This window comes from Callospermophilus lateralis, chromosome 10 (genome assembly GCF_048772815.1).
Source record: "Callospermophilus lateralis isolate mCalLat2 chromosome 10, mCalLat2.hap1, whole genome shotgun sequence".
Lineage (NCBI taxonomy): Eukaryota > Metazoa > Chordata > Mammalia > Rodentia > Sciuridae > Callospermophilus > Callospermophilus lateralis.
The window spans coordinates 83,088,244-83,110,756 of NC_135314.1; the positions used below are offsets into that span (position 1 = coordinate 83,088,244).

A 22,513-nucleotide genomic window follows, 5' to 3' on the forward strand; every position below is an offset into this window, starting at 1 on the left:
GTCTGCTCAGGTCCTTGGTCCATTTATTGATTGGGCTATTTGTTTTGGGGGGTTTAGCTTTTTGAGTTCTTTATATATTCTAGAGATTAGTGCTCTATCTGATGTGCGAGTAGTAAAAATTTGCTCCTAAGATGTAGGCTCTCTACTCACCTCACTGATTGTTTGTTTTTGTTTTCTGAGAAGAAGCTTTTTAGTTTGAGTCCATCCCATTTATTGATTCTTGATTTTAATTCTTGCGCTATAGGAGTCTTATTAAGGAAGTCAGAGCTTAATCTGACATAATGGAGATTTGGGCCTACTTTTTCTTCTGTTAGACACAGTATCTCTGGTTTAATTCCTAGGTCCTTGATCCAGTTTGAGTTGAATTTTGTGCAAGGTGAGAGATAGGGGTTTAATTTCATTTTGTTACATATGGATTTTCAGTTTTCCAGCACTATTTGTTGAATAGGCTATCTTTTCTCCAATGTATGTTTTTGGCGCCTTTGTCTAATATAATTATAATTATGTAGGTTAGTCTCTGTACCCTCTATTCTGTACCATTGATCTACCAGTCTATTTTGGTGCCAATACCTACTCTTTTTTGTTACTATTGCTCTGTAGTATAGGTCTGTTTTAGTGATGCCACCTGTTTCACTCTTCTTGCTAAGGATTGCATTAGGTATTATAGGTCTCTTATTTTTACAGATGAATTTCATAACTGTTTTTCTATTGCTATGAGAAATGCCATTGGGATTTTGATTGGAATTGCACTAAATCTGTATAGTGCTTTTGGTAGTATGGTCATTTTGTCATGTCCTACTTTTAACAAATAAAATTACAAGACATGCTAAGGGACAGAAAAAGTTCAGTCTGAAAAAACAAAGGAAGCATCAGAACAAGACTAAGAATGACATAAATTTAGAAATGAACAGATAGGGAATTTTAAATAACTGATTAATATATAAAAGCTTTAATGGACCAAGCAGACAACATTCAAGAATAGATGGGTAGGGCTGGGGTTGTAGCTCAGTGGTAGAGTGCTTTCCTAGTATATATGAGGCCCTGGATTTTATCCCCAGTACTACATACTCACAAACACACACACACACACACACACATAAGTGTGCACACACAAAGACAGATGGATTAGGTAAGCAGAGAGATGAAAGTACTAAAATTTTTTTTTTAATGGTAGAAATCAAAAACAGTATCCTAGTCAAATGATGGGTTTATCAGTAGCCTTGACTGGGAATACTCAAGGAAAGTATCAGTGATCATGAACATATATCAATGGAAACTTCCCAAACTGAAATGGAAAGAGAAATAAGAATGAAAAAAAATGAAATATCCAAGAACTGTGAGAGTTTTTTAAAGCATAACATAGTGTTTGAATATCACGAGGAGAAGAGAAAGAGGAGCAGGAGAAATATCTTCAGATATTACTTCAGTAATAAAGCCAAGAATTTTCCAAAATTAATGATAGACACCAAACTATAGAACCAGCAAGCTCAGAAGAGGACACCAAAGTTCATATTCAAACTTCAGGAAATGAAAAACAAATAGAAGAAGGCTATGGGTATGTGGGCACATTACCCATGAAAGATCAAGGATAAGCAATCTCATCAAAAACCTTGTAAGCAAGAAGAAAGTGGAATGAAATATGAAGTGTTAAAAGAAAAAATATAAAACCCACCTAGCTTCTGTATCCAGCAAAATCATCCTTTAAATGTGAAGGCTGAATAAAGTCTTTAAGAGAAACTGAAGTTGATGGAATTTCTGGTGAGAAGAACTGCCTTGCAAGAGTTGTTAATAGAGGCTTTTCAAAGAGAAGGAAAATAATAAAGGTCAGAAACTCAGGTCTACATAAGAAAGGAAGAGAATTAGAAAAGGAATGAGTGATGATAAAATCTCTTCTTTTTCTTATTCTAAATTGATCTAACTGATTACTGCAAGGGGACTTGGGATGTGGCTCAGTTGTAGAACACCTGCTTAGCACACATAAGACCCTAAGTTCCATCCCCAGCATCACACAAAAATATTAATAATAATAATAGCAAGAACAACAATGTGTTTGATGATTTTAGCTTCTGGATGAATGAAATGAAGAGAAAATGGTCAACAAAGCAAGATTATTTTTAAAAATTAGCTCCAAATATTTTGCCAAGAGAATATGTTAGATGAGTTGGAAATTTTTAAAATGGAATATTCAAGAAAGATAATATATGAAGACAATGAATTGTTTCAAGTGGTAAAATGAAGTGCTGCACAAAGTAGCTACATTTGCAAGAACTTCCTGGCTTAATTTTTCCTGTTTATGAACTCTTATTTCAAAAAGTTGAGGGAAAAAAAATTGCCAACCACTCATTTCCATATTATGGTGATGAAGATGTGAGCTGAACTCTTGTGTGAGCATGTCAAAACAAACCTGCTGATCACCAAATGGCCTGCCTTAACCTTATTTTCAAAAGTATTGCATACATTCATTCTTAATATAATTTATCTTAATTTTACTATTCTCAACATTCAAGTGCTTTTGTATGTGTTGCAGGGGAAGGCTATGGAGATTAAACCCAGGCCCTTTCTCATTCTAAGCACATGCTCTTCTCCTGAACAATATTTCCAGTTCATAATATGTTCTTAAAATACTAATGACCCATACTTATTTATTTATCATTTCACTTAGTTCTTAAAGCTTTTGTGGTTGAGCCATTTTTATTTCGGTTTTCCATACTTTATAAATTCTGACCATAAGAGCTAGTCATTAAAAGGTTCCATGGTCTTCTGAAGACATGTGAAATATGAATAGTTTGTGATTTTTAACATATCCAAATTTGTCAGTCTCTTCCTTGACAATTTATATTTTTTGTGATTCACCCTTATTTTTAGTCTCCTCTATTTTTAGTCTTTTTCTTATTTGCCAGTCATTTCATATATGTAAATATTTTCTCTTTAGTGTTTATCATGCAATTGGTAACTTTTTCATTGATTTTCTTGAGATTGTAGTTCTGTTTATAAATCCATAACCTCTATTCTAAGGTCAAAAATTAACTTTTTCTTAAAGAAAATAAAAATCAAGGAATCCTGGTCACTGTGGCCAACAGTGTTAATTAATGTAATATTTGTCACCCTTAAAGTACGTGTATGTTTGCTTTTAAATAGGCATGTAGAAGTCCAGGTATTTGGAGATCACCATGGCAATGCAGTGTACTTGTTTGAAAGAGACTGTAGTGTTCAGAGGCGACATCAGAAGATCATTGAGGAGGCCCCAGCGGTAAGGATGTTGAAAGGAAGTTAGTAAGCTTCTCTATAATGTAAATCTTACTTTACATCAGAAATCTGTGAAGCTAGTGACTCCTACCCCTCCGAGTCCTGCTGGATGACAGCTTCCCAGCAGTGATGTAATGATAAGGTCTCACTGCTGATGAAGAGGGCATTGGTTACCTGGGCTACATACAAAGGGCCATGTTCCTTCTAGGTGGAATCTGGGAAAATCTACTCTGATCCAACTATCTGACTTAGAGTGAGCTAAATAGTGAGGTTTCGGAGCACATTTTAAATTGTAATTAACTAGATTTATTACAGCAATAGAATGGAAAGGTCTGGTTAATTGAATGTGTTTTTTATAGAGAACATTTTTAGCAACTATTTTGGATGTTCCTAAGATATATTAGCCATCTTCCTACCATAAAGAGGAGGAAAGAGGGCCAACTCCTTTGCTCCCTAACATTAATTTTTTTTAACATCTCTCCAAGTCTTGTTCTTAATGAGTTTAGATTGTTGTTTGGGTTAAGACCAACTATGAGGACTATGTACTTTTGGATTTATATTTGTTTTTGTCCTGCTGCTGCCTTGGGTTAGATACATTTTGTTGTTGTTGTTGTTTATTTGTTTGTTTGTTTTTGTTTTGTTTTTCAATATGTATTTCCAAAAAGTCAGGAATGTGAGATTTCTAGTTAATCAATGTAATTTCTGTTGCAGAGTATATTATACCATTTGAAGATTATGTCAACAATAATTTCAGTAAAGCAATGATTGCTTAAATGTATACCTATAGAGCACTGTTTTAAAATGTTAAAAAACTTTGGTTGTATTACTGATAATATATTTTATTTTGTGAACCTTGTTTATTAGTTTGGAATCTTAAGGTTTCCTTTTATTTCAAGAAATCATTAGGCACATGATTCAGATTACTCTGTCAATCTGAAGTAAAATGAGGGTCATTAAAAGTTTTCATATTAATACTTAAAATTTTTCATGTAGTTATAAAAGTTATTCTGTACATGTAAGGCATAAAGGTAAGCAAATATGCTGAGTAATACCTGTGATTCATAGAAATCACAAGCAGAACTATTAACTTTTGGTATAATGACAGTTAAACTAGTACAGTGTTTCTTGAGGAAGTATATAACATTAGCTTTTTATCTTTATCTTTTTAATAAAGTTATTTGACACCTAAAATATAATACTACATTTTAATGGAACTTCCAGTAAGTAAAGGTACTAAAGAAAATATTTTTTAAATATTTTTTTCATAGCCTGGTATTAAACCTGAAGTAAGACAAAAACTTGGAGAAGCTGCAGTCAGAGCTGCTAAAGCTGTAAATTATGTTGGAGCAGGTATGTTAACCAAAGAGTCAAAAGTAATTTATCTTTGTATCAAAAGGAAAGAGAAACATAATATTTAAATCAGTGATTTCAAGCTTCTTTGACAATATCCACAGTAAGAAATACACTTTAGGGCTGGGGACGTAGCTCAGTTGGTAGGGTGTTTGCCTTATATGCAAAAAGCCCTGGGTTCAATCCCCAGCACCACAAAAAAAAAAAAAAAAAAAAAAATTTTATATTGAGACCCAGTGTGCACACATAGGTGATTGTGATTGAATACATATATTTGAAACAAACATTTCACTAATCATTTTTTGTCCTGATTACATATGGTAAGTTTTGATATTTTCTGTTCTATTTTTTAATTGTTTTTATATATCTTTATTTATTTTTTATTTTTATGTGGTGCTGAGGATAAAACCCAGTGCATCACATGTGCTAGGCAAGTGCTCTACCACTGAACCACAACCACCCCAGCCCTTCTATTCTATTGTTTTTTTAATATTTTTTTTTAGTTGTTGATAGATCTTTATTTATTTATTTATTTATATGTGTTGCTAAGAACCAAACGCAGTGCCTCACACATGTCAGGAAGTGCGCTACCGCTGAGCCACAGCCCCAGACCTCTAGTCTATTTTTAAATGAAATTACTGACTTTGTTTTTTGCTCTTTTCGGGGGGGAGGAGGGGGGTACTGGGGATTGAACTCAGGGCCACTTGACCACTGAACCATATCACCAGCCCTATTTTGTATTTTATTTAGAGACAGGGTCTCACTGAGTTGCTTATTGCCTTGCCATTGCTGAAGCTGGCTTTGAACCCAAGATCCTCCTGTCTCAGCCTCCCGAGGCGCTGAGATTACAGGCACATGCCACCATACCTGGTGTCATTTTTTTGCTCTTTTAAAAATAAACTTAGAGTAATTTTTTGGTTTGGGTTTGTTGTTGTTTTGTTTCATTATTGCATTGCTATGGATTTAACCCAAGACCTCATGCATGCTAGGCTGAGCTACATTCCCCAACCCTTTAGAGCAGTTTAAGTTCACAGCAAAATTGAATAGAAAGTCACAGAGTCCTCATATATTCCTACACTTAAATTAAAGTTTGTTGTTTAAAATATCACCTTAATAAATATAAGGGAAGCTTGCCTAGCATTTTGAGGCCCTGGATTTGATCCCCACACTGCAGGAAAAAAAGGGGGGGAGGAGTGCTGATAGATAAAACATTAATATATGGCTTAGTTGCTAGACCACCTTTCAGTGTGTCATCTTCAAAAGGAAACTTCCAAGTAACTTCCACAATCAGGGGAAAAAAATGTGTTTTTCTCCAGAGAGTTGGAATGAGGTGGGATGTCCTGGCATGAGGCTCTGAGGATCTTGGTGCTCTAGTGCAGTAACACATAGTCCAATCATGCTCTCACTACAACAGCTGAAACTGATTTATAATTTAGGCACAGCCCCAAATATACTTTTCCACTGCTAAATCTTATGCAGCTCCCTATTTTAACTGACATTCATTTGCTGCTGCAAAATGTGAGATGTTTTCTTCATTAAATGCAAAATGTTTACCTTTAAATGGAGACATCGTAGGACTTGATTTGCTACATCATGGAAGATCTTGATATGCTACTGATTTTTTATCTTCTAGGCACTGTGGAGTTTATTATGGACTCAAAACACAATTTCTACTTCATGGAGATGAATACAAGGCTTCAAGTGGAACATCCTGTTACAGAGATGATCACAGGAACTGACTTGGTGGAGTGGCAGCTTAGGGTGAGAATATTTTTTCTATTGAAGATTAGTCTTAGAGGAGCGAGCATGCCATTCAGTGGTAGAACACCCGTCTAGCATGCATGAGGCCCAGGACTTGACCCCTGGCAACACATATATTATAATAATAAATAATAATAATAATAAAATAGTAGTTATAGTAAATAAAGATAAGTCTCTGGCCTCCAAAAAGAGGTATCACTTTGGACAGGGTTCACTTTCTGGTGGTTGTGATAAAGACAGGAAAATAAGAGGTAAAAAGTGAAGTTATAGTTGATGCTATGACACTGTTGGCACTATAGGGACTCAGGTTTCTAATTCCACTTAGGCACCAGGCAAGCCAGCAGTTTAGGTTCATTACTTAGACTTGTGATGAACACATGGTCTCAAGGTCAAAGCTTTGGGGTCTATCTAAGGCCACAGCATTCTGGGCCATACCATCATTCGATTTTAGAGGCAGGACAGATGCTAACCAAGATGAAATGAATTTAAGGCACAGTTGGGAATGAAGAGCCCAGGGAATGATCTAGACCAATAGAATGATCCACATAAAGTCTTGATTTATAAACTGTTCCAAGCCCTTGCGTAAATGTTCATTCATATTTGCTATTCAGAGTTAATGTTCGGAAACTTTTAAAGCATTTGACATTGGTAGGATGTGTCTTCTACATTATACAAAAAGAAATACAAGCCTGAGGTTGTAGCTCAGTGGTAGAGAATTGCCTCATTATGCGTGAGGTACTGGGTTAGATCCTTAGTACCACAAAAAAATAAATAAATAAAGTTATTGGGTCCAGTTACAACTAAAAAATATTTAAAAGAAAAGAAAGAGGCTGGGGTTGAAGCTCAGTGGTTGAGCGCTTGCCTCTCATGCGTGAGGCACTGGGTTCGATCCTTAGCACCATTTATAAATAAATAAAATAAAGATATTGGGAAAAAAAAGAAAAAGAAAAATACACCCATAACTATTCTTTTACTATGTATTGTTTGAGAAGCATTAGTATAAACCCGAGTTCCCTAAAGCATATCCTTCAAATGTTAATAATAATAGCTTAGTCTGTTTTGTTCTCTTCAGTTTATTTTACCTCATTCCTCCTTTTTTAATATGAAGGAATATATGTGTTTATTTTTTTGCAATGCTGGGGATTGAACTCAGGGACTCACACATGCTAGACAAACACTGTACAACTAAATTACATCCCCAGCCCTAGCCTCCCAAAAAATTTTTTTAGACATTGATGGACCTTTATTTTGTTCATTTATTTATATATGGTGCTTAGAATCAAACCCAGTGCCTCACACTTGCTAGGCAAGTGTTCTACCACTGAGCTACAACCCCAGCCCCTAGCCTCCCAAACTTTAAGTAGTATCAATATTCTCAACTCTTTGTTCTTTGTATGTACTGAATCTAAATTATGTTTTCACGTGCTGTGATGTTGAAGTCTTGATTATTTTGATAATTTTCTTTTTAGGGTTCCTGTGGACAATAATATGATGTTCCTTTTGCTGGTTCCTTGGGGATGATTGGTGGTTTTAAGGAACCAAAAGATTCTTCTAGGCCTGTTTAGCCTTGAGAATTAATGAAAAAAACAGGTACATCAGGCTAGTAAGTGTTAGTGAACATCAGGAAAAACTAGTAAATTAGAAAATTTCTGGTAAGAGTACTTATGTTTCCCAAATTCAAGGAAATGGAGGATATTTTTCTTTAAAGCAATAACCAAGAAAGTCTAGATCTTTGAAATCATAGAGGATAAAGTTTTCTAAGGATTAGGGAAGCAGAAAGCTTTTGGATATCAGGGAAATCAGCATTATTTCTGAAACTTAAGAAATTACAATAGCCATAGGGCTGGGATTATGGCTCAGTGGTAGAGCACTTGCCTAGCACTGGGTTCGATCCTCAGCACCACAAAAAATAAATAAAATAAAGACATTGTGTCCAATTACAACTAAAAAAATGTTTTAAAAAAATTTTAAAAACAAACAAACAAAGAAAAAACCACATAGAACTTTTTATTAAAATGTTAAAGAGAATTTCATTAAAAGGTAGAAATGAAATAATACCAGCTAACACATAGTACTTGCTGTATACCAGACATTTTTCTCTGAAGCATGGAGAGCTTAACCCATTAAGTCCCAAGTTTTCAAGTCTGCAAATATTTTAACAACATTGACAAAGGTTCATTAAAATGGCTTGGAAATCATAATCTAGGGCTTATATAGCCTTTATTATCATGAAGAACAAAAATATACATTTTCCTACATGTAGGATACTGAGACAATATAGTATCTTTTACATATATAAGCCATCTTATGAATAGGACATTTGGCAAATAATACATTACAAAATTATACATTACAAATAATACATTACAAAGAAGCAATTTTTAGGACGTCTTAAACAATTTTGGTGGAAAGGAACAAATACTTCAAACAAAGGGTTACATTACATTTTGGTATCATCACTGTTCTTGCCATTTGAGAGTAATATAACTGCTCTTGTCAACTGATAAGATATCATCTTGGACACTAATAGGTCTAGGACTATTACAGTCTCTTCCTCATGATGGTTTCTCATTGAATCCTTTCGGTATGCTAAGCAGATGTCTCTTTTGAAATCCAACAAGTTTATGAGTTCTTTCTTCATCTTTGTTCACAATTCTGTGAATAATCCATGCATTTATGATTCACATATCAATTACTCGAGTGAACAAAGGCCAAAACCATTTTTTACCTCTAATAGAAGTGAAATATTTGGAAACCAACCAATCATGTTTGTCCATAGCACCACTGAGATTGTTACAGGTGCCTACTGCCTTTGTTTGAGGCACACTGGCTCTACTCTTTCTTTTTTATTTCCACTATTGAACTTTGCCAAGTAGTTTCATCAGGTCGTAGTTTATTCCAACAATGACATATTTATTATCTAACCATTTTGCAATGAGAACTTCGTTATTAGTATCAAATCTGTAATCATATGACCCACTGACTTGTTTTTCCTCATGGTGCTTCTAACTTAGAATCCAATTCTTTTTTTTTTTTTTTTTTTTTTTTTTTTGAGGCGAGGGGGTGGGGAGCAGGGATTGAACCTAGGGCACTCAATCACTGAGCCACATCCCAAGCCCGTTTTTGAATTTTTATTTAGAGACAGGATGTCACTGAGTTGCTTAGGGCCTCACTAAATTGCCGAGGTTGGTTTTGAACTCATGACCTTCCTGCCTCAGCCTCCTGAGCTGCTGGGATTACAGGCATATGCCATCTCCCCTGGTGGAAACCAGTATTTCAAAGGTATACAAACAAGTCATACTGACTGAATAAATTGTCAAGGAAAAAAAAAGCATGATTGAGTTCTTTATCACTTCTAACATTTATAGAACTACCTTACTCCCAAGCAGAAGACCATCATTGGGTCATTCTTGAGAACTTTTTCCAAGTTAAAGTTAAACACAAAGTTATAGCAGTATCTTCATATTCCTCACTGTGCCCAGAATGTGTAACCAAATCTTATGGACTTACCTCTTGTAAATTGTTTCAGTGAATTGTGTCCATAAGATCTGATAATCATTTAAACCACTGTCAAACATTCTTCAAAGAAACTGAATGTCATGCATGACTTTTGAGTCATCTTTATTAGAAGATGAATTTGAAAACATTTATCTTCAATATTGTCATTTGTTATTGTTGCAAAAATATATGATACTTTTCAGCTCCAGGAAATAATTTCTTGACTTTGCATTTTGATACTAGACATACCCAAATCTTCATCATTTGACCAGTAGTTTCTTATGGAGGGCAGCTTATGATACTTTTATTATGAAAACATAATAATTCCTAAAAGTATTTAACTCATCTAGCTAAGTACTTCAAATTCATGCTTACTTTCTGCAGAATAATATGCATCGTCTATTTCAAGTATTAATATTTCTTCAAAAATCTCCTCCAGGCTAGAATACTCTAAAAGAATTCCTCATTTTCCTCAAGCTTTCAGAATCGGTGTTTTCCCTAATACAACCTTTTTTTTTCTTTTGTATAGGGATTGAACCTAGGATTGTTACCCATTGAGCCACATCTTCAGCCTCTGTTTCTTATTTTGAGACAGGACCTGTTGCTTAGGGCCTCCGTAAGTGGCTGAGGCTGGCTTTGAATTTGAGATCCTCCTCCCTCAGCCTCTTAAACTGCTGGGATTACAGGAGTATGCCACTGCACCTGGCTCTAATATATTCTGTAGAGTAGGGAAACACAGGTCACAATTTGTCAACAAAATTACCACAAGTAGCAACATATTAGAGTTTGTCATGCAGCAATATATTGCACAATATATGGCTAAGAGTATACATTGTTCCTGTGTCCTGTTTATAGGAAAGCTGCTTTTGAACATTTATAGTTTGGAATACAATGCATTTCTTGAAATAAAATCACAACCTAGTTCCGTAAAATACTTTCATGTGTGAATTTCTTATATTACATTATCAATTATATATGTACTATTTTGTCCAGTTGAACATTTAGTAAAAGTAGCTTCTGCAGTAAAATTTATGCCATTTTCACAATGAATTTTAAAATATTTCAAACCCTCTCTTCATTACCTATTACTTTCCTCAAAAGAATAGAACTCTACAAACATAATAATTATTTCAAAGTTACTATTGGTAAGTGGTATATTTGTTGCTCAATTTAAGGTCTTAAAAGGTATTCCACATCTGGAATAATGGGACAAAAAACATGCCCAGGTCGCAATGAATATAGAGGCAAAGTTTGAACCCAAGTGATAAGAATTGAAATACTGTACCATAAAGGCACTCAGTTCCTTTTTTGTTGTTGTTGTTCTAAACAACTGTGGTTCCTGATTTATAGGTTCAAAGAGATGAAACATTTGCTTCTATTTTAAGCTTACCTGTTTAGTTCAGGATTATGCTAAGTTACTTAGAGTCTTTTCTCCTGTATCTATATTGCTTCCTCAGGTTGTCATTTTCTCATCTTGAGGAAACATTCAAAGAAGAAAGTAAAGAGAGAAAGTGACCAAATATCCTTCATTAGCCTTTTCCAAGTTGTACTAGTTGAAGAGAGAAATTCATTGTTTTTGTACGTAAGAGCCAAAATAGTAATAATTATAGTAGTAATAAATAATAATGATGATCCTGATTATAATCTGGTATCACACATAAACTTAATAAGCTTAAATCCCATGGTGTTGGGGCTTGGGTTGTAGCTCAGTGATAGAGCACTTACCTAGCATGTGTGAGTCACTGGGTTCCATCCTCAGCACCACATAAAAATAAATAAGGTCTTGTATCCATCCACAACTTAAACACACACACACACACACACACACACACACACACACACACAGAGTTTCAGGAGGTGAAATGCTGTTTCCTTTTCCCTTTATCACTCACTTGCTGACAAAGATTACAACGTAGGATGACTAAGGCCAACATATTTCTTTCATGTCTGTGAATGTAGTTCTAAACATCAACTAATAATTTATTATAAAAAAAAGATTGATTTATTGATTTTTAGACTGGAGTGCTAATGTTTTAAAATGAAAACCAAGAATATCTTGCCAGTAAGAAATTTGGTTTTGATTATATTAAACAAATGTTAATTTTTTTTTTTTTTTTTTTTTTTGAACCGGAGATTGAACTCAAGGGCACTCAACCACTGAGCCACATCCCTAACCCTATTTTGTATTTTATTTGAGACAGGGTCTCATGGAGTTGCTTAGCACCTCGTCATTGCTGAGGCTGGCTTTGAACTCACTATCCTCCTGGCTCAGCCTCCCGAGCTGCTGGTATTACAGACGTGTGCCATCGCACCCAGCTACAAATGTTGATTTTTATATTTGCAAATTAGCCATCAGTTTGCCTTTTTTCCACTTAAAATCTCTAGAAACCCATTGCAATTAATACATGATTCTCAAGCTGCATCTGTGTTTTAATCTATTTTGCTGAATACTCAAGTGAGTGGATAAAATCATAGTTTTCATTTGGCTGTATTGCAAAGTCCATTGTACACTTTACATAGGGGAAAAAACAAACAGGACCATTGACAGTATTACTAAGTCTTGTAACTGCTATAATTGGTATTTTCCTAAGAGGCATTATTCATCTATTATCAGATTGCAGCAGGAGAGAAGATTCCTTTGAGACAGGAAGAAATACCTCTGCAAGGCCATGCCTTTGAGGCTAGAATATATGCAGAAGATCCAAACAATAACTTCATGCCAGGGGCTGGACCACTGGTGCACCTCTCTACCCCTCAAGCAGACCCTTTCACTCGGATTGAAACTGGAGTACAGCAAGGTAATGTGAAATGAAAAGTCTCACTCTTTTTTTTTAATATTTTATTTTTTAGTTGTGGTTGGACACAATACTTTTTATTTTTTTTTATTTTTATGTGGTGCTGAGGATTGAACCCAGGGCCCTGCACATGTTAGGCAAACACTCTACCACTGAGCAACAACCCCAGCCCAAAAGTCTCACTCTTTTTTTTTTTTTTTAAGAGAGAGTGAGAGAGGAGAGAGAGAGAGAGAGAGAGAGAATTTTTTAATATTTATTTTTTAGTTCTTGGCGGACATAACATCTTTGTTTGTACGTGGTGCTGAGAATCGAACCCGGGCTGCACGCATGCCAGGCGAGTGCGCTACTACTTGAGCCACATCCCCAGCCCCAAGTCTCACTCTTATTAAACTTCTAGTGCATTTTTTTTTCCTTTGAGATAGGATCTTACTGTATTATTCAGGCTGACCTTGAACTTTGGGGCTCAAGTGATTCTCCTGCCTCAACTGGGACTAGAGTTACCACCATTGTGCCTGGCTTTGGAGCATTATTTATTTTGGAATGGAGTCTTATGGAAATATCTGGCATGTTTTAAAGTAAGGGATTTAATTGATTTCCATCAAGTTTTACTTTTTTCTTCTATAAGAGTTAATTTTTTAAAAATATTTATTTATTTTTTTTTAGTTTTCGGTGGACACACATCTTTATTTTTATGTGGTGCTGAGGATCGAACCCAGTGCCCTGCGCATGCCAGGCGAGTGCCCTACTGCTTGAGCCACATCCCCAGCCCCAAGAGTTAATTTTTTTTTTTTTTTTTTTTTTTTAAGAGAGAGTGAGAGAGTGAGAGAGGGGGAGAGGGAGAGGGAGAGAGAGAGAGAGAGAGAGAGAGAGAATTTTAATATTTATTTTTTAGTTATCGGCGGACACAACATCTTTGTTTTGTATGTGGTGCCGAGGATCGAACCCGGGCCGCACGCATGCCAGGCGAGCGCGCTACCGCTTGAGCCACATCCCCAGCCCAAGAGTTAATTTTTTAAAAAACAACTTTTTGTAGTTGTAGATGGACAGAATGTCTTTATTTTATTTGTTTTATTTTTATGTGGTGCTAAGGATCAAACACAGTGCCTCACCCCTGCTAGGCAAGTGCTCTGCCACTGAGCTACAGCCCCCTATAATAATTATTTTTAAAGCATTAACTATGGGGCTGGGACTGTGGCTCAGTGGTAGAGTGCTTGCCTAACGTGGGCGAGGCCCTGGGTTTGATCCTCAGCACTACATAAAAATAAATAAATAAGTAAAGGTATTATTTATTATTTATTATACATTAAACAATGTACTGTTGTTTTAAAATGCAAAATACTTATTAGAACTTTACTAAGAAAAATTATGTATCTAAATTGAAATGCATAGTGCTGTCATATATAACAAATTAGAATAAAAAATATATCTATTGTTTTATTATTTTACTCTGCCTAGTTCTAAAAGTGATTAAAATTGACTGTGATATCTATTATAATATAGACACTCTGCCTTCAAGGAAGTTAAAGTCAAGTGTAAGTAGTACAGGCTAAACAATAATAATAAAAAACAAATTACATTGGAAAGGAATAGTGCAAGAACTTTCATAGTTTGGCATACGATTAAATAACATTGGTTATAACTAAGAATTCCTTAGTGCCTCCTATCTATTCTTGGTGATTTTTCTGTGTGGGCCTCTTTTAACATGAGACCCACCTCCCTCATGAGCAGGTATTATTACTGGGCCCATTTTTGAGATGAAGAAACTAAGTCACTAGAGGAGTTAAGTGACTTAACTTCAATGTTATCTTTGGAGTTAAGATTCAGACCCAGGCATCTAGCTTCAGAGTCTGAGCCATTAAGATGGCTATTTACTGCCATTTTCATTTCAGTTGCCAGAGTAAGTTACACAATGATGAGCTATAGCATTTCTCAGGACTGAGAGGTTATATTAGGTTGATATCATCAGGACCTGCTTTAAGAGGAAGTCCTAAGTGAACTAAGTAGGCAAGATTTAATAAGCATAATGAAAAGTGAAGAAAAGAGAAGGTGAAAGTTGTATTTAAAGAACTATGGCTGAAAAAAAGGTCAGGAAGGTGGGTATTTGGAGATGCAGCTGGAGACACCATTTGAGGGCAAATCATATAGCGTCTTGCAAGCCAAAATGAGGAATTCATACTTCTTCATAGTAAATTGGCTAAGCCACAGCAAGATTTGGTAGTTAGTGACATTTTTAACATATTGCAGAGCACATTGGAAACAAAAGAACACTGCAGTAGGAAGAAGGGACCTTTGGGACAAGCAGAGCTTGCTACATAGTTAAGTTGCTCAAAGGAGAGCACAGATGTAATTCTGAGAAGGGCTTCCATATTCTCCTCTTGGTCCTGAGAGGGTTCATCTAGTCTAGGAAACTGCTCCCAGCCCTCTATTCTGTGTACCTGAAATCGTTCATGCATTCCATGGGCATTGCCCGTGTTGTACTCCTATGATATTTTACTCTTTGTCTCATGTCGCTCTTTCTGTAAGACTCTGAAGGGAAGGACTATGCTTTCCACATTATATTTGCAGCACCTTGCTCAAGCTGAGGCCTAGTGGGTGTTCAATGTGTATTGATACGTGGGTAGGTGGGTATATGGATAAGAGAGTAAATTGCATCTTCTTGATGTTATAGGTGAGGACCCTGGAGTTCAGAGAGGTCAAACAACCTGCCAAAATGGGGAAAATGTCCTACAACAATCTGTATGATGCACCACATCCTTGTAATTCGAACCATTTCTGTCGAGTGGGATGTGCCATGGTTCTTGTTCTCTAGGACTGTAATCTTAGTAAGCTTGCTGCTTGCTACTTGCTTATCAGCTCTGCCAGGCACAGCACTTGGCACTTTATATTCACTCCTCCCAACACCCTCCAGGAGAGAAGAATTATTATCTTTATTTTACTGATGAGGAAACTGAAAGCGAAGAGCAGGGGAAATGCAAAAAAACAGAAGTGAGCGAGAGGTGGGAGTTTCCATTGATTTCCAAAAGAAGAAAGGGAAAAAAAAAGGTTCAAAAACAGATAAGAAAGGGGAAGGCAGCCTGCATGTCACTAAATTAACATGTTAGGGCCTGGTGCTCTGGGGTGGCCTCATCCTCGTTAGAGTTTGGATAAGTTTTTAAACCCCTCTGAGACTCCATTTCCTCAGAAATGAAGTAGTAGTAATGAGTCCACCCTGCAAGAGTTTGTGAGGACTAAGTGTGAAATGTACATAAGCAGAATGTCTTGCTTCTCATATTTTATTTCTTCAAATTTGGACTTTGAAAGGTTCTGTGGTTTTTCAATTTCAGGAGATGAAGTTTCAGTACACTATGACCCCATGATCGCCAAGCTGGTCATATGGGCTGCAGATCGTCAGGCGGCCTTGACAAAACTGAGATACAGCCTCCGTCAGTACAATGTGAGTCACCTGGGGCCGTAAGGACCCTGATCCTTTTGGTCAACATCAAAAGTCATTCTTTGTTCTTGTCAGAGCCTTAGTCTTGTCACCTTATTTTCACCAGCTGCCTGTATGTCACAAACAAAATGAATTCCCATGAGGAAATTTCCTATTGATCAGAGTAGTCTTTGAGGACTTCTTGATTTCAGAAAAGAAAGATTGTAGAAGTGAAACTGTTAGGATCAGTGTCAGTGTTACATTTTAGTGAAATCCTAGTCATTCTATAAATAAGGCAACTATAAGAGTGTGTATACAGTCCAGTAACTCCTATCCAAAGGAAAATAATTATGTTCAGTTTCATCCTTTTGACAGTTGGTTATAATATTAATTAGGGCAGAAAGTATATTAATTAGGGCATATTAATTAGGGCAGAAAGTATCATAACACATTGATTTAGCTTCATGGAAGGATTTATTAACTCACGATCTTAAAATTATTACATTGTTAATTTGATCAAACCTCTGATTTATGGGCTGGGGATGTGGCTCAAGCGGTAGCGCGCTCGCCTGGCATGCGTGCGGCCCGGGTTCGATCCTCGGCACCACATACAAAACAAAGATGTTGTGCTTGCCGATAACTAAAAAATAAATATTAAAATTCTCTCTCTCTACCTCTCTCTCTCTCTTTAAAAAAAAAAAAAAAAAGAACCTCTGATTTCTGTGGCTCCAACTGTAGTGGCCTCCTTGACTCCTTAGGCACACCCACATGGAGTAATGTCCTCTCTTCCAGAATGTTCATCGCCCATGTGATCTCAGGGATCCCTCTGCCATCAGCCCTCCATACTTCACAGGGACCTTTCCTAGCCTCTCCCTTTAAAAATAAGACCCTTTGCTGTTTTCTATTCCCTTTTAGTTTAAATGTCACATGCTATCAAAAAAAAATAGTTTATATTAGATGTTTGCTTAGATTTGTGGTTTGTTATATATAATCTCTCTAGAAAATAAGTGCTTGTGAGGGTAGGGACTTCATCTACTTATTCCTCCCTGTCCCCAGGGCCTGGATGCCTAAAAGGTGCTTAGTAAATGGCTATTAAGTGAATAAAGAAATGGATGAATGAATGAATGAATGAATGAATGCACTCAAGTCTCATACAGCTAATTTAATCTCTGATCCTGTTTATTTGGTAGATTTGGGTTAATTTTATATCTTTTTAAAATCAATGTGTAAAATTTGTATTCTCAGGTTGGAAAGAAGTTCCCTTGAGGCCATTGAATTCTATTCCCTCCCCAGTATAGCAATCCTGCCTGCTATTTGCAGTCATCTTATTTGTGGAAGTGTTAATGTGCAACCATTCTTCAGTATCTTGCAAATAAATTTCATTTATGTTTCTTAACTTTTTTTTTTTTTTTGGTACTGAGGATTTAACTCAGGGGTGCTTAACCACTGGGCAATATCCTTAACCCCTTTTTATATTTTATTTAGAGACAGGGTTTTGCTAAATTGCTCCTAAGTTGCTGAGGCTGGCTTCGAACTCATGATCCTCCTGCCTCAGCCTCCTGAGCTGCTGGTATTATAGGTATGCACCACTGCCCTGGGCTGTTTCTTAACTTTTACCTGTTTCCTAATCTGAGTCAATTAAATGTCTCTACACTACATCCTGTAACACCGTTGCCATCTCCTTTATCTTATTAAAATGTAGCTCTAAGTGTGGAATTCAGATATATAGTGGTAAATGTGATGATAGGATATTTTACCACATGATACCATCATAGGTTTTTCCTTTTTTCTAAGGGTTGTCTATAGTAGAAAATATTTAGGGGGAACAAAAAAAGATGCTTTTCCGACTGGATCGTTTCCCCCACTCAGTAGGACCTGGGCTTTATTCTCTTCCTAGATCGTGGGATTATGCACCAATATCGACTTCCTATTGCGCCTGTCTGGCCATCCAGAGTTTGAAGCCGGGAATGTGCACACTGACTTCATCCCTCAACACCACAAAGAACTGCTGCCCAGTCAGAGGGCTGTAGCCAAAGAATATTTATGCCAGGCAGCTCTGGGTCTCATCCTCAAAGAGAAAGCTATGACCGATGATTTCAAACTCCAGACACAAGGTACAGAATGCGTTTTTCTTTCCTCTGCTTGAAACACTTTATGAATCATCACTGGGTACACTTCCTTTTTTGTATGTCACTCTTGCCTCCCTTTTCTCCTTTCAGTGACTGGTACCATTCCCTGCAGATATCTTCTTTAGAGTGAAGGAGAGCTCTGCACAGATCATGGATGAACCCATAAGCACAATTTCATCTGCTAAGTGTAGCCTAACTAATCCCCTAACCTTGTAGAAATGGGTCTCTTTTGAAACACTACTTCTTTCTTTCTTTTAAATTTTTGATTTATGTGTTCTAATCAGTTATATGTTATAGCAGAATGCTCTTCAATTCTACTTCTTTCTTTACCTCTTGCTGATGCCTGTGACTTCTGTTGTTCACTGCTTCTTGAGGTCCACTCTGTCATTCCTCTGTCCCTATTAAAAAATTTTTTTTTAAATCTAACCCATTTATCTTTTCTTATTGGGAGTATTATATTTGCCTATCTTTTTATAAGATCCTTTTTTGAAGATCTTTAATTTCTAGATTCATTCAAAATAGTTTTATTTTATTTATTTATTTTTAATTTTTTTTCCCCCTAGTAACTAGAGATTGTACCCAGGGGTGCTTAACCACTGAGCCATATCCCTAGCTTTTTTAACTTTTTAATTTGAGACAGGGTCTCACTAAGTTGCTGAGGCTAGCTTTAAACTTGCAATCCTCCTGCCTCAGCTTCTCAAGTTGCTGGGATTGCAGGCATGTGCCACTGTGCCCAGCATTCAAGACAGTTATTTTGAAGGCTTAAAATTACAGCTCTGGGGCTGGGATTGTGGCTCAGCAGTAGAGCACTTGCCTAGCAAGTGCAAGGCTTTGGGTTTGATCCTCAGCACCATATAAAAATAAATAAATAAAATAAAGGTATTGTATCCAACTACAACTAAAAAATAAATATTAAAAAAAATGTACAGCTCTGCTCTACATTTATTACTCTGTTCATTTATTATTAAATGCAAATGCATCTAAATGTACCTCATGTGAAATTACTAAGCCTGAACTTAACATTGTTAGAATGGAGTATCCTTTTGCTTTCTTTTTTAAATTTATAACTGGTACAGATATGTGCTTCTAAATATAATGACTTCAATTTAATTAAGCTACTTTGTCCAACAGAGAATGTACCCCCAAATACCTGTAAGTGCTATATCAGTAAAGTAGAACTGTGAAAGAGACCAGGTGAAAGAAAAATAGTGAGTGATAAAGATTTTGGTGACCTGGCATGCATTTGCCCTGTCAAAAGGGAGTGCCACTGCAGTTTATGCCACCAGAGAATGAGAGTTTAGGTTGCAAATATTCTGATTCTCCCAGAGAAGCTTGGATTTCTTGTATCAAATTTTCTAAGATATAAATGGGTATATAAATACAAATAAATGAATATATGACAGAAATGGAAGTACCTAATTTAAATTTAAAACAATAAAAAGAACAAAGAAAATAACTGATTCAACAGTTCAGGACCTGTGGTTTATGTTCTTTTGTAAGGTAAATTAAGTAGGCTTGATATTTTTAAATTTGTTTGGAATTTTAATTTTTTTCTAGATCAATTCTCTCCATTTTCATTCAGCAATGGAAGAAGGCTTAACATCTCATACACCAGAAACATGACTCTTAGAGATGGTAAAAAAGGTAAGAAATACCTTATTGAAAGAGAAATATGAGTCATAGCAATATATCACATTTAACAAAAAAAGACAGTTCAGCCTGGTCATGACCAATCAATTACATTTTTTAAAATACCTGCCCTAAATAATGGAAGGGAATATGCCAAAATTAGAATTGATTGATTGTTGGTGATGCAATTGATGATTCTTATTTTTCTTTACACTTTTCTATGTTTGTAAATATTCTAAAATATGTCATAAAACATACACAGCAAAACAACTGAGATAAAATATACCAAAATGTTGGCAAGTTTATCATAGGATGATAGGATTTTCCCCCAATTCCTTGTACTTTTTTTGCTTTTCATTAAAAGTGTATTACTTTTAAAAATAAGAAAAACAATATCTAAAACTGTGTCAGAGAGGGAGGATTACCCATTGCTCAGGTAATGTTTTGGATGTTTGAGGTAGAAGTGGATTGCTAAAGAGCTATAATTATAATGTGCCTTATCACGTGTGAGATTTTGTCTTCACAACAACTTAATGAGGGGGAGTCAGTATTACTCCCACCTACAGATGATGAAACTCAGGCACAGAGGTGAAGTCACTTACTCAAGGATAATAGATGGCACAGCATTATTGACTGCCACTCTTTCTGATACTGACTCCCATGATTTTTCCAATGGAGAATAATTTTATTACAAAGTAATTTGAGTAGGTTCAAAGTAAGGACTGGTTTATTTTAACTGAAGTCAGAAGAGGCTGATATCTAAGCCAGAAGATAGGTAATAAATTTATACCCAGGGTCACATACCAGAGGGATCAGTATCCTGTGATGGCTAGTGACCATATCCCTTCTTCTGTAAGACAGTTTGCATGGGAAGCCAGATGGGTGCAGTCATCTGGTGTCCTTGTGAGGTATCCCTGAACTATGAGAGCTCTCTTTAAAAAAAAATCTATGTACAAGGTGGAGCCAAATCCTCTTGCCTACTGATTGTTACTCCCTCTTTTTCTAAACAGAGTAGGATCTTTTCTACTTCAACTCTAGACATTCACTCACTTAGTAACAAATTCTTCATTCACAGAAACTACTTGGGTTACAGATCTTTAGCTATTTTCTTATCATGTGCATTACCTTAAATGCATCAGTATTTTTTAAGCTATCATAAGGAAAGTTTGGAAATATCTTTTACATAGTAGCATTGTGCATATGATTTCCCTGTCCATTTTATGCTGATGTGTTTACTCATTTCATTCTAAAAAAGCAGCCCCAAAACTTGGGGAATGTCTTTCTCTAGAATCCTATATGCTGAATGGAAGTATCAGAAGCAGTAAAATTTCAATTAAACCTCAATTAAACAGAAGAATTGTGTGTGGGATTGTAATTCACTAGATCAACCAATTGTTATTTGGCTAGAATCTTTATTTAAGCAATAAGTAGTGTTTTAAATTATGCTGAATATTTTAGAATTAAAAGAAGTTTCATGTTAAAATAATGCATATATAATTGAAAAGCTAATATGACTCCTGTTCACTACACCCTTTGGCAGTATTCTACAAAAAGAATCCAGGTCTGAGTGTAGTAGCTTTTAGAAATGTTATAGTGAGCCAGGCACAGTAGCACATGCCTGTAATCCCAGAGACTTGGGAGGCAGGAGGATCAAAAGTTTGAGGCAAGCCTCAGCAACTTAGCAAGGTCCTCAGCAACTTAGTAAGACACTGTCTCAAAATAAAAAATTAAATGGGCAGACAACATAGTTCAGTGTTTATTCCCCTAGGTTTAATCCCCAGTACTAAAAAAAGAAAAGAAAGTTATGGTGAATCTCTGAAAAAATGCTAATCAGCAATGACCATAGGAAAATACACCAAAAGAGCCCTAAGAGCCCCAAAGCATTTAAAAATCAAAAGTAGAATCAACTCTTCATGATCTCAGTGAGAATAACCAAGTATTTCAAATACTTTATTCAAGGCTTGAAATTTTTTCTTACTTTGTTACTTTTAGCCATGTTTTACAGAACCATGCCCAACCCTCAATGATAATAACAGCTAAGATATATTGATTATTTGGTGTGTGTTAGATACTTTGTTAAACACTTTCCAAAGATTATTTCATTTACATTTTCAGAACAGGCCAGTGGGATCAGTGTTATTAATGTCAACTTTGTAAATTACTGATCTCTTTGAGCCAAGGCCAGAGCATAGAGAGATAAGTAATCTTTCAAAAATGACACTGAAAGTAACTGGTGGAGCCAGCACTTGAAACCCTCACTCCAGGAGCATATGCATACTTGCCTCATGCCATGCTAGATTTCCATATCTTATTAAATGCATGAGGGTGTTAAGTTTCTCTGGTGAGTGACAAGAAATATGTAAGGGAGAGAGAAACAAGTTTAATCACTTTATAATGCTTTAAAAGAATTTAGAGTCAATGGCAGTGTCTTTTCAATGATTCCACTGGCATTTGTTTCAGTTAACTACTTTTCATATTTTATAAATTGAAAGAACATTGATCGGGTGTAATTCAAGGCATTTTCTTCTAAGAAAGTTAAAGCATGTTGACAAAATGGGGGTGGAGAATTTTCATACACCCAGTACAAAAATCTTTGAAGAAATAGATATGCTGAGTGAAGTGGAGAAGAGGGAAAAAATATCTTTGTGCACTTTTTTCTATCAAAAAATTCACCATGGGGCTGGGGTTGTGGCTCA

General features: G+C 35.9%; 1 protein-coding gene and 1 non-coding gene across 2 annotated transcripts in view; both read left to right on the top strand.

The window, feature by feature from the left end:
• The window catches only part of Mccc1 (methylcrotonyl-CoA carboxylase subunit 1), a 59,383-nt gene that overhangs the window by 25,337 nt on the left and 11,533 nt on the right, over positions 1–22,513 (top strand). Inside the window, exons 8-14 of the mRNA XM_076868333.2 lie at positions 3,139–3,250; positions 4,515–4,596; positions 6,230–6,357; positions 12,470–12,653; positions 15,974–16,083; positions 17,957–18,173; positions 19,746–19,832. Of these exons, the coding sequence (XP_076724448.2) occupies positions 3,139–3,250; positions 4,515–4,596; positions 6,230–6,357; positions 12,470–12,653; positions 15,974–16,083; positions 17,957–18,173; positions 19,746–19,832 (920 nt within the window). The remainder of the gene's footprint in view (positions 1–3,138; positions 3,251–4,514; positions 4,597–6,229; positions 6,358–12,469; positions 12,654–15,973; positions 16,084–17,956; positions 18,174–19,745; positions 19,833–22,513) is intronic.
• Trnai-uau (transfer RNA isoleucine (anticodon UAU)) lies at positions 4,723–4,791 on the top strand. Its single transcript has one exon. It is a non-coding gene; the product is annotated as a tRNA-Ile (tRNA).